The sequence below is a fragment of the Alligator mississippiensis genome, chromosome 6, assembly GCF_030867095.1.
Source record: "Alligator mississippiensis isolate rAllMis1 chromosome 6, rAllMis1, whole genome shotgun sequence".
Classification (NCBI taxonomy): Eukaryota; Metazoa; Chordata; order Crocodylia; family Alligatoridae; genus Alligator; species Alligator mississippiensis.
The window spans coordinates 22,518,206-22,535,425 of NC_081829.1; the positions used below are offsets into that span (position 1 = coordinate 22,518,206).

At 46.2% G+C, this 17,220-nt stretch overlaps 1 protein-coding gene across 2 annotated transcripts in view; it reads right to left on the minus strand.

Moving 5' to 3' along the window:
- Positions 1-5,454: 5,454 nt before the first annotated feature.
- ERCC6 (ERCC excision repair 6, chromatin remodeling factor) overlaps positions 5,455-17,220 on the minus strand; it is a 79,001-nt gene continuing 67,235 nt past the window's right edge. For both annotated transcript variants that reach the window (XM_019499447.2, XM_014605075.3), the window contains 5 exons: positions 15,068-15,213; positions 14,275-14,970; positions 12,181-12,382; positions 8,593-8,656; positions 5,455-7,683 (listed from right to left, as the gene is read on the minus strand). In XM_019499447.2, the coding sequence (XP_019354992.2) occupies positions 7,249-7,683; positions 8,593-8,656; positions 12,181-12,382; positions 14,275-14,970; positions 15,068-15,213 (1,543 nt within the window). In that variant the 3' untranslated portion in view covers positions 5,455-7,248. The remainder of the gene's footprint in view (positions 7,684-8,592; positions 8,657-12,180; positions 12,383-14,274; positions 14,971-15,067; positions 15,214-17,220) is intronic.

Below are 17,220 nucleotides of genomic sequence, written 5' to 3' on the forward strand. Positions count from 1 at the left end.
TCTGTCAGCAAAGTTGTGGTGGTAGCAGCTTTGTAAAGTACACAAACCTTAAGAGGAGAAGTTGGGTTGGACCCAACTTGTAATACTGTTCCAGAAATTATATTTTAGTACTGTAGCTCTTCATGCAAATGTGTGTTTTTAGTTAATATATCCTATTGGAATGGTTTTCATCAGCAAGATAGTGTTATGTATTTCTTCTAACACATGATCTTGGTAAATTGTAACAATTATTTGCATTTTCTGCTCACAAAAACACATGTGGATTAACTCTTAGAACCGACATAGTTTTGGAAACATATAAAGGCCACTCTGCATAAGGAATACTTTGAAACAAAGGCTGCGTATACACATTCAAATAATTGGGAAGAATTCTCCCAGGTTTTTTTTACTAGAAAAACTTACCCAGAACTGTGTACACAGACATTTGAATATGCAGGCCTTGAGACCTTGCAGTGTTGACACTGTGTAACCAGGGCTAGGGAACTGGCTAGACTCTGCTACTGGGGTGGGAGGAGGACCTTGTGAACACATCAATGTTCTGCATTAGTCTGCCTGGCAATAAATAGCAGCATTGCATAGGGCAACCCTGATTGGCTGACCCAAACTGGCTACAGTCAGCCTGTATTTCCTTGTAGCACAATGTGGGGATTGTGGAAGGAGTGTGCTCTGCTCCTTGCTGGAGTAGCAGAGTCTAACGAGCAACATACTATCTCCCTGGGAGGGGAGAGGAGGAAGGGAGATGCTGGAGGACTATGTTCTCTTCTGAGAGAAGCCACAGAATGTACAGACATTCACTCTCCCAGCAGAAACTGTCCTAGGAGTGATTCAACCCTGGTTATTCCCAGGTTATTTTTCTCTTGGAATGGGTAGTTTTACTCTGGGAGAGAAAGCCTGAATATCTCTACACTCATGGGTTCTCCAGGGGAGGCAGCAACTCTCCCAGGACAAACTAAATGTTTATGTGGCCAAAGCCTTAGTATGCCCACATCTTGAATATTGTATGCAGTTCTGGTCTCCACATCTCAAAAATAATGTAGTAGAATTAGAAAAGGTACACAAAAGGACAACAAAAGTGAGTAGGGATACAGAGCTGTTGTCATACCCAGAGAATCTAAAAAGGGTAAGACTCTTCCTTTTGAAAAGAAGACTGAGGGTAGATATAGTAGAAGTCTAACATGATCATGAAGGATGTGGACAAAGTGAATAGACAGCAGTTATTCATCAAGTCCCAGGATAATTGGATGGGATGATATAGTTGGGGACAGTCCTGCTTTGAGCAGGGGTTTGGACTAGATGACCTCCTAAGGTCCCTTCCAACCCTAATTTTCTATGATTCTTTATTAGAACTAGGGGGCACCAACTGAAATTAGGATACAGGTATAAAACTGACAAATCCTTTTTTACACAGCTTGTAGTTAACTAGTGGAACTCATTACTACAAGAGGTTGTAGAGGCAGATGGCCAGGTTCAAAAAGAGACTAGACAAATACATGGATGGTAGATCTATTAATAGCTGTTATTAAATGGAACAGTCAGAGATGTTTCCTCTGGCATCTCTAAACCAATGATGGTGGATGCCATGAAGGGTAATGAACAGGGGTCCTGGTTTTCCCTGATTAAAAAAAACAAACAAACCACAAATTCTCTGCTAAAACCACTAAAATCCAAGATTAAAATTCAAGCCCTCCCCTGCCCCACCACAGCCCCTGCTCCCTCAGCCCTGCCAGAAGGGACCCCCAGCTGCCAGAGGTATGGACCCAGGTCCACAGCCCCCTGCCCCCACTCCCCGCTACTGTTGGCTCAGGCGGGGCGGCTCCCTGCTGTTGTGAGCACTCCCAGAGGGCAGGGGGGTCGCGTGCCCCCCCAGATCTGCACCTGGGGCAGGCACAGGCTGAGGTTGCTGCTTAGCTGGGTGGGGCTTGGGGCCCAAGGCTGCAATGAGCAGCTGCAGGGCCCCAGCAGGAAACAGGATTGGACTATGGGTGGCTCATCCGGGGGAGGGAAGGTTCCCTGCTGTGGTGTGCACTCCCAGGGGGCAGGAGAGACCCATGCCCCCCAGATTTGTACCCGGGGCAGGCACAGGCTGTGGGCTCAAGGTCCTGCCCTGCTTCCTTCCCCCGGGGCCTCCCCAGCCCAGCGAGCGCGACCTAGTGCAGCTGGGGACAGCGGGGCAGCACAGGGATTCCTCGCCGCTGCAAGCTTCCTTCCCCTGCTGCCCTGGTGATGTGCCTCCAGCACCTGCTGCTTTGTGGGGCACAGCCCTGTGTGCAGGAAGCGCGTTGCTGGGGTAGCAAGGGGACAAGCAGTGAGGAGATTTTTTAAGTGGCTTCTCAGCTCCCTGCCATGCTGGATTGCAGTGAAGCAGGGTGGCAGGGAACAGCATGCCCCCTCCTCACTGCTGTTCCCTACCACCCTGCTTTCCTCCCGTGACTTAGCGCAGCAGGGAGCCGAGGAGCTGTGCAGAAAACTTCCTCGCTGCCCAGGTGACACGCCTCCTGCACACAGGGCTGCATTGAGGGCAGTGGCGCAGACTGTGCCCACCAAAGCAGCAGCAGGCACTGGAGGCACGTTGCCAGGGCACTTGTGGGGGGAGTGAAGCGCACATCAGCGAGGAATCCCCACACTACCCAGCTGTCCTCAGCTGTGTTGGGTCGTACCCACCAGGGTCGGGAGGCCCCAGGGGAGGGAAGCAGGATGGGAGCTCGAGCCTGCAGCCTACACCTGCCCTCGGTACAGATCTGGGGGGGGTGTGGGTCTCCCCTGCCCCCTGGGAGTACACGCGCTAGTGGCCCTTTCCCTCCGTCACGAGCCACCCGTGGCCCCATCCTGCTTCCTGCTGGGGCCCTATAGCTATACATTTCAGCCCTGGGCCCCAAGCCCCACCTGACTGGGCAGCAGCCCCAACCCTGCCCAGCTCCCTCCCTACAGGGGCCTCAATCCCCCTTTCCCCACCCCCACTTACCTGTTGGAGCTTCTCTGCAGACTGCTTGGAGCCACATGCATGTCTATGGATGTGGCGCTCCCTGTCTTTCCGCCTTCCTCCCACTCCCTCCTAGCCTGCAGAGAGCTCACTGCAAAATGGCAAATTCCGCGGGTTTCTCTGGTAAAATGAGAAATATGCGTTTGCCTCTGGTAAAAGGCAAAATCCACGGTTTACTCGCTTTATACATGGGAAATGGAAAACCCGGATCCCTGGTAATGAACACGAGACACATCTCTGTAGATCAGTGGTGCTCAACCTTTGAGTTAACCAACTTGCCAGGCTATCCATTGATGCAAAAATTTGTCAGCAGTGGTAGCAGCCTCAATTGCTGCTTCCTGCCACCGAATTTGTGGACCCGTGGGGAGCCTTGCAGGCTAGATAACATGGTCCTGTGCATGGGCAGTGCCAGATCTGGGTGCATGGAATCAGACCAGTACACAGGGTCACACGAATAGACCGAGCCTACGTACCAACCACACATGGGATTCTGCCTGTGGACTGGCCTTGTGCCACTTATGTGGTGTTCAGGGCCAGACGGTTGGGCACTACTGCCCTAGATATATCCTGTTCAGTGCTCTCCCTCTAAAGTATCGACTGTTGCCGAAGATACTGGGCTAGATGGACCACTGCTCCGACTCAATATGGCACTTATGTTCTTAAACTGAAAATGTGGGTATATGCTGAATTTCTCTAAGGCTGTAAATTGACATTGTATTTGTCCTGGGATCCTACAAACATACAAGTCTGTTGTTCTATTTCAAGTCCCTCTGAAGTTTGTGGGATAAAATATGCCAATGACTTTTTCTGGAACATGGACACGTGTGGATTATTGTGAGTCATTCCTGGGATAAGCTGGCCAGGCTGTGTACTCTTGCTCACCACCTACTGGCAGAGGTCGAGCAATACAATTTGGAAGGTCGATATCTATTGAGCCATGCTTTTGACCCCAGCACAATCCTGCCTCAAAAGGGACGTTTATGTACACAGCCTATGTACGTTTAGATCTCTAAGCCACATTTTCAAAAGAGGAATGTAAGTGCTTATCTATGCATGGTATTAGTCTGGAATTGGCCACTCCAGAATAACTCTATGTATGGAAGAGATGGTTTTGAATGTGCATTAAGCTAAATCAGGCAAGGCTATTCAACTTTGACACACCCAGGGCTTGCACATAGTGCTGGTGTGCAGCCCCTGTGCCACAAAAGGCAGGGCCACATACTGAGGGGTGACCACCTCTGCAGGATTCCCTGCACTGTACAAGCTGCACTGGTGCCATGTGGCCCACTGCCAGCAACATGCAGCACCATCCTGGGGTCCTGTTGTACCAGCAAATAGCAAATTCTTGCAGCTGACAGAACTCTCAGCCCCACCTGTCCCCTACATGCAGCCAGGACTGAGAGTCCCATCAGCTAATGGGACTCTTAACCCCAGCAACTGTGGAGTGCCCCACCCCCCTTTGTGGGTGGGAGATCACAGCTGCTGTGAATTCCCAGCCATGCGGTGTGTGGAGTGCACCTGCAGGTGGCAGACAGCAGCTGTTGCAGTCTCCCAGCCATGGGGATGTGTGGAGCCCCCCAGGGCTGGGAAATTGCAGGTTCACCCTACGGTTGGCAGGACCCAGAGTCCCACAGCTGCCAGGCACTGCAGGAGCTTAGAGTCTCCTCAGCTGCAGGATCTCAGATGGGCATGATGCACCCCAGTGGCTGGGAGCCCCATCAGCTTACTGGGTCCCCATCTGCAGGGGAAACCCTGCTACACATGCAAATTAAAGCTGGATAGCAATCAGCTATGCAATTAGCATGCATTTTTGAGGTCTATCTTTATAACTGGTTTGACCTTTTTATGGTACGATAGGTATTTTGCATGTGTAGCTGGTCTTGGTTTAATTCCACAATTAACCAGTTAATTGCACAATAGCTGTAAGATGTAGAGGTGGGTTTAGTGCCTAAAGTTATTTTTCAAAATTGAACGTCTCTGACTTTTTATAGAATGATAGAAAAGTAGTGCTTGAGAAAGACCTCAAGAGGTGATCTAGTACTACCTCTGATCAAGGCGGGATCATCCTTGTCTAAACCATCCAAGACAAATATTTATCTATCTTGCTCTTAAACTTCCACAACCCCTCTAGGAAGGCTGTACCAATGCTTAACCCATCTAATTATGAGAAAGTTCTTCCTAATGTTCCACGTAAATTTCCCTTTTTGCAATTTAGGAACATTGTTCCTTGTTCTGTCCCCTTGGCCAAAATGGACAGGACAGTGTTTCAGAAAATGCTTATTCAATCTTTAAAAATCTTCCTCAAATTAACAGTTAGAAAGAAACTTAGAATGGTAGGATTTTTCACTTTCAATTGACATGAAAAACCATTACAATTCTTAATTTGAATATATGCAGAACATAAGTTCAGGCTTGAAAAGATTACCTAACAGCAAAAAAAAAAGACTGGAGATAAAGCACTCATCTAAGAGGTGTTTGTTTCATTCTACTGACATTTTATTAAGCTTATAAAGGCTGAAGAGTTAAAGTTATGTACAGGTCCATGTTCATCAAAAAAAAAAAGCCAAACGAGATGAGAAAACTACAAACTTCTATTTTTCTAGAAGTGGGAATATGCCTTAAAGACTGAAAGTATTCAAATTAGGGCACCTGAATTCTGAAATTTAGAAGTCACATTCACATTTTTGCTGCAGTCAAGAAGTTTACATTTAATTTCTGAACTGTTCCAAACAAAAAAATGACTTTTTATTTTTTAAAACTTCTTCCAGGTAAAATGTAAGCAGAGGACTTGGAAAAAGCTCAAGGGCTATTTTTCTACTTGTTCCAGAGCAAGAAAAGAAGTTTTTATTTTTACTTCACCACTCACCCTTATGCTTGGTTTGTTTTTGTATGTTATTGGGAAATAGAATAGAAATTGCTTATTGTTAATAAATGCAAACAAAGCTCTACAGCTGATCAGCTTTGGTATAGCAACAGGGAGAAGGAAGTCATTGGTGGCATGTGGCCATTTTTTGTTTAATTTATACATTAAACTTGCCACTGCTGCTGCAAGGAACTGACAGCTCTCAATGACAAAATGGCATTCTTGCAAGTTTTCCACTAAGACTTTTTCTATTTAGCCCACTGGCACTTTGAGAACAGATGCAAGCAGGCACTGCTCAGTATAAAAGTTAGCTTTACTACAATTAGTACATTTTTTTTTAAACCTCAAACTCATTTATTGCTGGCCTGGTAGCCATGGAGACTTAAGATTTTTTTTTATCTACAGAACAGGAACAATATGATACCCAAAATATTCCTCAACTTTTACCTGTACTGATTGTACCTACAGGCGTAATGATAAATGATAGCACGACCTCCATAGCCAATTCACTTCTTAGACTTTCTTGAGACTGAAAACAGGTAACAGTTAGTGCCAACTATGGTAAGTTTTTATGTTAATGGAAACAAGAACCACAATAAACCAATATGAACCAAACTTCATTACCAGACAGGCTTTTCACTAACATCTTAATTGACTTCTATGGTAGTAAGTATTATAGCAGTTAAATGTGAAGGGGCTGAGGCTGGATTTGAATGGATAAAAGCGTTCTTTTATAACCCATTACCAGTCTCTCCCGAGTCATGCAGATGCTGTGCCAGGCTCTCTATTATTGCAATTAAACTTTTATGGCAGTAAGTTTTTCCCCAGGTTAATTACTGATACATGTCAAATTTCATACATTAATTGCATCTGATTTTGCCAGCACACCCCAACAAGCAAATCCCCTTATTCCCTTACAATGATTTCTTGATATCGGTACAAAGAAATTACTTTCACATACTACCTTACCCATTCATTATTAATATCTGTTTGGCAGCATGCTGTGTCTCCATATGACCATTCAAGTAATGTACAGAATATAAAAGACAGAATAACTCATTGAATCTCACATAAATTGGCTAAAATATGACAATATCCATGGTTCTTACTACAATAAGAAGTTAGTATGTTCCCCAGTGCATTTATATTCAGATTCTTTAAAAATAAAGATGCTGCTTTTTGTATTGTTTTAACTGTGAGGTAGGTAACACTTTCATATAAATAGTATAAAGAAGAAATCTGTCATTAAGCCTCTTCACTGAGGCAGATTTTTAAGTGTGGCACCATGCTGTGCAAGTTAGCAATTAAAATATTAAACTAAATAAAATCCCTCCTTTTAAAAGATGAATACAAAATCCTTGGAAACAGTCTTGGCTTACACACAGGTGGACCCCTGACCAAAGAGTCAGCGGAAATCTGGCTTTAGTTTCCAAATACCTTCACCATTTGGACTTCTGTGGAAAATACAAAGATTTCTCAGAAGTTCTCGAAAGACACAAGACTGTGCTGATGATAACTTGGACTCAAATGCCTCCAGTATCTCCCGAGTACTGGCCTGTCCATCTACACAAGCCTGGAATGCAATAAAGTTTCGAACATCCACTAGCAAGTCGTCATGCTCTGTTGAGGCTGGAAGAGGAGCAGAAGCTTGCTGATGATTTTCAACGCCTGCATTCTCTGTCCTCTGAGGTAATATAAGGTGGTTCCTAGCCCTCATCTTAGCTAACAAAGATGATGAATCTAGTACACTATATGATGACTCTCCTGCTTCCGTTTTCCCATCAAAATGCATGCTGGAAATGCTCTTCTTTATATTCTCTTTCTTTATATTATCAACCTCCTGCAAAGAAACACAGTTTAGAAAAAGATGGATTTTGAAATTCACTCAACTTTCATAATTAAATCTCCCTGCCATGTAAATTAAAAAAACTAACAAAGAACTGTAGAAGACATCTACATGAAGCAATATACACCAGAATCAATACATTGTTATCTTAGCTCAATTCTGTTTTTCAGTAACTAGGAAACTACAAAGATCTCTGGGTCTCAAATGAAAGTGAATAGAACATGATGAATCCAAGGGCCTTGCTACACATTCAAACTAGTGACGGATAGAAACCAGCTATAAAAACTGTTACACACTTTCAAGCACTAATTTATAACTGGTTGGCTCTTTTTATAGCTGGATAGTCATTTTTATCATGTAATAATTACTTTGCATGTATGGTCAGTTTGAATTTATTGTGTGATTCACCAGTTAACTGTGTAATATATGTAACATGTAGTAGGGGCCAAAAACAATTTCATTTGAAATAGATTTGTTTTGATGCTACATTTTTGGGGGGTGGGGAGGAAATTATTTAGGCATACTTGAAGACTTTTCAAACTTATTGGAATTCTGCATAAGACCAGGGGTGGCCAACCTGTGTGTGGCAAACAGCAGATCAGGGAGGGGGCAGGCAGCACAGTGGCAAATAATAGAGGCAGCAGATATCAAAAAGGTAAATGAGGCAGGAAACAAAAGGCAGGGAGCAGAAGGCAGAGCAGCAGATTGGATGGGGAAAGGGGACTGAATTGGCACTTAGGGAGGGTGTTGGGCTTAACGTGTACCACACCTACCAAAAAATTTGGCTGTCACTGATATTGAATAATGACAACTGTTTCTGAGACATACATGCTGAAAAGCTAAAGCTAAGCGGTTTTACTTGCATGGGTTACTGAAAGCGAGGTTCCCAGGTGCGTGCCTTACCTTGCATTTCTTTCCAGGAGATGGGTCTTGTAGCATAGGATTTTTCTTTTGGCCAAACCTACTCCTAAAAACAAGCAAAAATTCATTATGACAGAGGTATCTATAACATGCAGTTTGCCAGTGCAACCTCAGTGGCTTGCCATAATTTTTTATTAAAATAGTATGTTAAACAAAAAAAAATTTGAAAAGCAAAACAGCAAGTTCTCCATCTTTCCTGCACAATGATTCATTCACCTGTGTATGAGACTGCATGTGTACTATTGAGCTTAGAAATGTGCTGAGAGCATATAGCTGATCAGAACAGTTCCCACAAGTGAGGGCCCTCCAGTGGAAAGTGCACTTTTCAAGTGGCACTAAGAGTTTGAGTTGTATACCCCTGCATTACAAAATCCCCCTAAAAAGGCATAACAAAAGTTTTATTACTGTTATAAGGGCTCTAAGAACCTTCCCTGAATACTGCCACTTCTCAATCATCTGTAAGAATTTCTTAGCATCTACAGACTTTAGGATGGAATTGCTACTATCAAAGGCTTGAGAGCAGTAGGAAACAGTACCACAAGACATGCAACAATTTATTTATATAGGCCTTTCAACCCAAAGTACTCCACAAACATTGGTCAAGTCTCAGGTAAAATCTGATAGCAATTAAACACAGCAACCCCACCCAACAGGTTAAGACAGGAAGTAAAAACTACCAGAAACCTGTGAAGCTACAAAATGAGTTCAAATTAGCAGAATGTAATTTGAAACCTAGGCTGATTTCTAGAGTGCTGTGCAACCCTTAATGACCTTAAATACAGAGGACACTGGTTGTATGCCCCATTCAAGGATGGATAGGAAAGTCCAGGTGCCCACTCCATCCTCTACACCAAATTCTTGTTGTGTAATGGATGCAAAAAGCCGAGTTAGTCACTCTAGGCTAGAGTTGTCCAACTTCTAAGTGTCTGGGGGCTGGACAAGCCACTTCTCCCCTCCTGCTGCATTGCACACATGGGCAGCCCTGCTACCACTGCTGCACTGCCCATGTGGGCAACTATTACACTGCATGTCCCTGTACCTCCTGCACCAGGTGCACAGGCAGCTCCCACTACAGCTTCTTTGCTGCATTGTGCTGCAGACTCCTCCAGTACCAGGGGCTGTAGTCACCTTGCCTCTTGGGCCCACAGTAAGTGAAAGCCAGGGGATGAGGGGGAACCTAGAGAACCCATGAGGTTGCACATTAACCCCTTATGGGTTGTATGCAGTCCAGAGGCCACCAGTTGGATAGTCCTGCTCTAGGCTACTTGTATTGGTTTCATACTGCAATCTAATGTGCTTGGGGCATGGAAGGGGTATAGCACACTAGAAACCTTGAGAAAGCACATCAGCTCCTAGGAGCCTTTTCCTTCTAACTTATGATCAGGGATCTGGATTTTCCATTTCCCATGGAAAAAATGGAGAAAGCCATGGATTTCCCATTTTTATCAGATAAGACACAGATTTTACCATTTAGCAGAGAAAGCCACAGATCCCCTGCTTTTGCAAAGAGCTCTGCAGGCATGCAGAGTTCCAGCCTGCAAGAGCTGACTGCAAAAAGGGTGGGAAACCCCCAGCCCTGCCTGGGGGGTGGGATGCCTGAGGCTTTTTGTCAGTCTCAACGCTCAGCTCAGGCTCGCTATTCACTCCTGGAGCCTGTAAAGTTAGGTATGTGGGGCTTCCGGGAGGCTGGGGGTTGTGACGCATGGCCGGGTGGGGGGGAAGCTGGCTTGGGGCTGAGGAAGTGGGGAGGTGTTGGGGGAAGCACTAGAGTGCCTAGCCAGCTGCGCATGGACTATAAGCGGTGCTACTGGTCCGACCAGGCTTGGTGCCTCCCCGTGCAGCTTCCCTTAAGGACTGATAGCGCCACTCGCGGTCCACATGCAGTCGGCTGGGCACTCTGGCAGGGAGCAGGTGTTGGGGGAAGCCCTGGAGTGGCCAGCACCACCACCCACCTGCTGCTTCTGTGCCGCTTGTCTGCAGAGCTGTGCAGCCAGCTGTGGCAAGGCAGCACAGGGCACGGCTGCGCCAGGGCTGGGGGGGCCCTTGTGCATGGCACAGTGGCCAAAACTGCACTGCCACCACTACTGCCGCACCCCACGCTGCCTTCCTGTGGCCGGCCACATGGCTTCACAGGCACAGCTCTGCAGCTACACAGCTCTAGGTAAGCTGCGCAGGGTAGCAATACCCCCCTGTGGGCTGCACACAAGCCGCCCAGTCGGCAGAGGGGCACCACTGTCCTGTGTTGCTTTCCTGCGGAGCCACTGCTCTGCCGCCACCACTGCTGTGCCTCGCACTGCCTTCTTGCGGTCGGCTGCACGACTCCACAGGCAAGCAGGGAGCAGCAGTGGTGGTGGCTGCCACATGTGAGCCACACCCCGCCTCCTCTGGCCGGCCAGGTGGCTTGTGTGTGTCTCACAGAGGGGCACTGCTGCCCTTGCCTTCTCTGGCCCTGCTCCTTGGAGTGGGCAGACACACACACTCCCCCCCACTCTCGATCTGGCCCCTCCCAGCCCCTTCCCTTTCCCCTACATACTTACCTGTTGGAGTGTGTGTCTGTACCTCTGTTTGTGGGGGGCTCTTGTGGGGGAAGTGAGGGGTAGCAGCAGGGCTGGGGGGGGGGGGGGCTTTAATTTTATTCATGGATTTTGGGGTTTTTCCTCAGAGAATTTGTGATTATTAATTTTTTTTTTTAATCAGGGAAAACCAGGATCCCTGCTTATGATAGTTCTTAAACTTGCCCCTACTTGTGCCTATGAAAGATGGTACAAAACCACCGTAGGCAACTGGTGCCACCTGAGTCAGGGGGGGCATGTGCCCCCCCCACAGTTGATCTCGCTGACCGGGGAGAGGGGTCCCCCCTGCGGCTGATCTTGCCGACCGGGGAGCATGAGCGGTGCTCCCGGAAGTGCCATCGGCACTTCATCTGGTGCTTCCACTCCCTGGCCGGTGCTTGCAGGGGCGAGCATCACCTAAGTGGGGAGCGCTGCCTGTCAGGAGGTGCATCAGTGCTCTCACAGGGTGCACATGCACCCCCTATGTGTCACCACTGAAAACCACCTATGTCCTCCTCAAGTTTTCAGAACAGACCCAAGACAGACCAAAGGATTTCACTTGGTAAACTCCATAAATACATACTGGAGTTCCTACATGCTTCTTGAAGGTCTCTCATTTAACTACTTAGCTTGAGGGATTAACAATATGAAAGCAGTATACTCACAGGCTAAACATGAATTTATAGCGACCCCTGAGTAATTCTAATTTTATTCTCATCTCTACTCTGTGATGTGGGAAAATTTTCAAAAACATTTAAAGGATCTGGGAACTGAAGCCCCACTTGAAAATGTCTTTTCTAAGTGTCTAAGTCACTTGAAAAGAAAGTCTTGAAAAATTGACTTGAAAATGTTAAACAAAATTAATACTTCTAGGCAATCTGACAAATCTGATTATAGTTCATCTAGTAAATATTTTAAAAGTTTTTGATGCAAATCCAGCACACATTAGCCAGTACAAAACCAACCTATTAAACCCCCACTATTAAAGATCGCAAAAAATGTGGAAACTAAATTTTACTTTATTCCTGATGGGGCACCAGATAGACCACTGCTGCCTGTCCAGGTTGGCACACCAAAAGCTGCTCCTAAACATCGCTGTCGGGAGATCTTTAAGGCTCTTAAGGCATCCTGGGCCACTCGGTTTGCTTCGGCTTCCATTAGCACGTAATCTGGACTGGAAGCTTCCATAATAACATCATGCTTCATAACACTGTGTACTCCTAATGAGATGCATACAAGGAAGAAACAGCTAGTTGTTTTTTTCAACCTTATCCATTTTTATATATGGTAGACATGTTAAACAGTTCACTATAGTCACTTGAAATGAAATAGATCTCTAAGTGAATTGAAATACTATTGGGAATAAAATATTTCTAGTGCTGTTGGAGTCAAAATTCATGCATTTATACTTCTCCCAGGTACCATTAGTTTGGCTGTATTTCTGAGCACGCACTAATTCATCTTGTCAATTTGAAGGATACTATTCTTGATTAAGCAGGAACTTTAGAACATCAGAGCTCATGAATACTGCTGTCCTATTTATTAAGCCTGTGCAAAGCAGCAAGTATTTGCTTCAGATTCAGATTCAGCCGATTTGGAGGTACAGTGATTTGATTCGGTGATTCGAATCACTGTCCTGATTTGATTTGGCTGATTTGGATCCAAAGATTCGGCCATAGACTATAGAGAAAACAGTCTTTGATGACGTTGGACACAGTGGCCTCCAGCTGGTAAATCTGTTGTGGTGGGCGGAGGGGGAAGGGAAGGGGGGTGTGTGTGGGGGGGGCAAATCAATGCCCTACAGTGAGGGAGGGATTGGGACTGGGACAAGCTGCCCAGCTGGGGCGGGGGGGGGGGGGGAGGGTGTGGGACTTGGGGAGGGGAGCTCCTGCCACTGCATGCCGCTGTGTGCTGCTGGTCCGGGAGCTCCTCTTCCAGTGACGCCTCTGGTGGCTCTTGCCGCCAGTCTGAGAGGGCATGGGAGCAGATGTGCGCCCCCAGATTTGCACGGGGTGGGTTGGGACGGGCTTGGCTGCACTCCCCCGTCTGTCTGGAAAGTGCAGGGAGCAGGGGCTATGACCTCCTGCCACTTGTCCAGCTGGGGCAGGGAGCTGCGGGATGGTGCCGCTGTGCTGCCTCAGGCAAACGGTGCACAGTGCTGCTCCAGCCTCCCTACACCACCTGGACAAACTGTGGCTTTGCCCCACCCCAACTGGGCGAACAGCGGCAGGGCATGGAGGTGAGCACAAGCACCCGGATCAGGGTGGGGCTGGCACAGGGGCTACGGGGAATTTTAGGTTGGCTGCAGCCTCCACTAGATCCCGCTCCACTGTGCTCTGCAGGGTGGGCGAAGCCAGGGCTCCGTTCTGGGCAGCAAGCCCCTGCTGCTGGGCTGTACTCTGTGGGGCAGGCGGAACCAGGGCTGCACTCCGGGCTGCAGCTGGGGCTAGCTGCCTGGAGCACAGTCCTGGCTCCACCTGCCCCATGAAGTGCAGCCCAGTGGTAGGCAACTGAGGCTAGCCTCCCGGAGGGCAGCCCGGCCCAGCTCACCCCAAACAAATCCAGGGGCAACACCTGCTCCCATGCCCTCCTGGAACAATGGCGAGAGCCGCCAGAGGAGTCATTGGAAGAGCAGCTCTTGGACAGGCAGCGCGCAGCGGTGGGAGCCCCCCTCCCCAAGGTCCTGTGCCCTCCGTCCTGGCTGGGCAGCTTGTTCTAGCCCCAATCCTTCCCCTGCTGTGGGTGTGTTGATTTGTCCCCACCCCCTCTATGCCCCTTCCCTCCCCCACTCTGCCCATCACAAAAGACCAGCTGGAAGCAGCTGTGTCCAGTGTCACTAAGGACTGCTGCCTGTATAGTCTGAGGCCAAATCTCCAAATTTCTCCAAACTGATTTGGAGGCTTCCGAATCAATTCAGACCTTTTAATGGTTTTCCCGGTTTGATTTGGAGATTTGGCTGCTGAATCAGGCCGAATCTCCTCCAAATCGAATTGGCTACTGTGTACCCTCTATTGGATTAGAGTTACTAGCACTCAAAATGACAACAACCCACTAATGTAGATTTTATGTACGTTTCTTAAACTGGCATTGTACAAATGAATAAAAAGGTTACCTGACTTTTTGAAAAGTTTCTCCAAGACATAATCATCATTCTTCTTTTGATCATCCTCCTTCTCTTCATTGTCCTCTTTCCTGTATTGTTTTTGTTTTACTAGATGTGAGATACGTTCCCCTTCAAATCTGGCATCTTTTTTATTTTTTGGCTTCTTTTGGTTATTCTTGCAGCCCTCACGTGCCAGCATATCTACGCTGTGTTTTGTTTTTGAGGTGCATTTACAATGATTACTACCTAACTGTCGAACTTCAAAATCCGCTTTCTGCTTTTCCTGTGAGCAGTCGGTTCCCCTCTCAATACTTACACCAGGTGCTCCATGAACTTCACTAATGAATCCAAGGTTCTCTGGAGTCCCAGCATTCCCTGGGAGTGGCTGTAACACAGACCTGTCAACTGTGTCTAAACTCTTGTCTTCACCGTTAACCAATGAATCCATATTATGAAGTACTTGTGAGTCACCTTCTGTAGCATAATTTGGGTTAAAAGTATCAGAGTTTCCTTTGGTTTTGCCAACTGCCTCAGCTCCTTCAGAGGAATTAGTTAGATGTCCTGTTGAGGGGGAACATGAGGGCTTGCTGTATTTAGATGAAATGTGTCCTTTAAGATGGAGACCACTTTCAGAAGCGTTATCAGGTGGCTTTGCAAATTTTCGTTTTGATTGACGTTTTGGAGCTTGAACATCTGACCCAGTACCTGTTATATGTATGAAATTGATTTTAATAATTAAACATTTTGAATGGTCTCATTGTATAAAAATCATGTGCAAGTTAAGGAAAAATATTTCTCATACCTGCAAAAATAGCACTAGTTTCTGTTCCTTGAGACCCATCTGGGCTGCTCAGAGTGAAAAGTTCATAAAGATCATTGGATTTGAAAAATCGCCTTTGTTTTGGATCTTTCAACACTCTGTTTGTTAAAAACTGTTTGAAGATTTGTCTGGAAAAAAATACAATTGTTCTATATATGAAACAATATCTAGCTATGTTTAACTATCGAATAAAGTACTCAAAGAGAAATTCTGTCAACACAAATTTTACCCTACAGAACAATTAAGCAGTAGGAGGAAGATGCTTGCTTTACAGAGACAATCTGAGTTATAGTAACTTTTAAACAATCCACTAAATTGTTAACCATAGGAATTTATTGCATTTCAGCAATCCCATAACACACCGGGTAGCCACCATCCTGAAATGTCCCATGAGACATCACTTATCTTAAGCTGTAAAAAACTTCACGGCTAGAAATGTTTTGTACATTAAAACTGAAAAACTGGTATACGCTACAGTAAAGCTCAATGAAAGAGTGGAGGCCCATTAGAATGATTATATTTTAATACCACAACGTTGGCTGAATGGGCTGAAATGGAAAAAGGCAATGCATCAGCATAGAGCCCGACAGCATCTGATGGCATAGACTAGATAATCTCTACTGTTATAACAAATTAAAAAAAAAAAATCGGAGTTAGGGAGTAGTTGGCTCGGCTGCCAGACCAATATATTTGGCAGTGGTACATTTAGACTTTTGTTTAGCTTTAACCCATCCCTGCAGTTATGCCTCATCTATCCTGTATGGTTTTTTATAGCAATTTTTTCCATCCAAAGCAGACACGACCTATTTGGGTTGCAAACTGATTCTCGAAATCTTTTCCTCTTGTCCATACCACAGTTAGGCCCCAATAGGACCATGTGGGGAAAAATCTATGTTCAAACACATTTCTGACTAGCATGATTTTGAACTAGACCCCAGTACAGTAATACAATTCTTTCCATTTCAAAGCAGATTAGAATACCCAATTTAGCCTCCCAAAGGATTCTGAAGATTATTAGTATTATCTGCATTTCATAGACAAAGAAACTGAGGCAACAAGTAAAAGGTGATTTCCTTGAGGCTCACAGTACTTCCCTGCAGTGTTCTGAAAATAACTCTGATGAGTGTTCAGACCCTTAGGCTCCACTTCCTCTGTGTGGTCAGGGTCATTCAAACCAAAGTTTGTTGGTGGGATACAAGCCAAATAGCAGTGGAAACTTTGTGTCTGCGTGGTAAGGCAATTGGGAAATGAACTCAATAAACTGTTGGCATTTTATTATATTCTTTTTCATTTATCTGCATTTTAAAAAGAGGGCATTATTGTAAAGGGAAATGTGTAGCCAGGTAATGTCAAAGTACTATCATTTTGAATTTACATGAATAAGGCTAACTATTTAGAAGACAGTTTAGTGGAGAGGAAAACTAAGAGTTAGGGGTTTATTGCAGAGGTGTCAAACTTATGGCCCACAGAGCCCCATGATCTGGTTCTCAGTGCTGCTCTTGGGTCTAAACAGACCACATGGAGCATGGTGCCTGCCAGACCACTCCCATGGGCAGGGCCCAGGCATACAGTGCCCACTCTGGCTGATCCAGGACTGTGCCATACAGGTTGGCATGTGTGGCATGGATCCTGGAGCAATTGGGCCGTATAGCACAGATTCCAGACTGGCCAGAGCTGGCACCATGCTGCATACAGCACCCACTGTGATCAAACTGTACTACATGTGAATCTGCAGTACCTGCTCTAGTCTGGAACCCGCACTACATATCAGTCTGGGACCTTCACGTGCAGTGGTGCAGTGAAGGTCCCAGACTGGCTGGAGTGGGTGCCATGTGCAGTGGTTCCCAGAGATGGTGCTGTGTGTGGTACAGGCCGTGATCTATGCTACATGTCCCCAAGCAGACTGCTCTGCACACAGTACCTTTTCCACCCACTCCAGGATTTGTGCCACATGCAACGCAGGTCCCAGACTGGCTGGAGTGGGTGCTGGATTCAGTATACTAGGGTAGAAGTGAGGGGAAGGGTCTGTGAGCCTAATCCTTGAGTCATTCATCCAGCCTTTAGGACCAGAGTTTGACACCCTTGATTTACAGGTACAGGCAACCCCTGCTTAGTGCTCTTAATTGGTTCCTGAA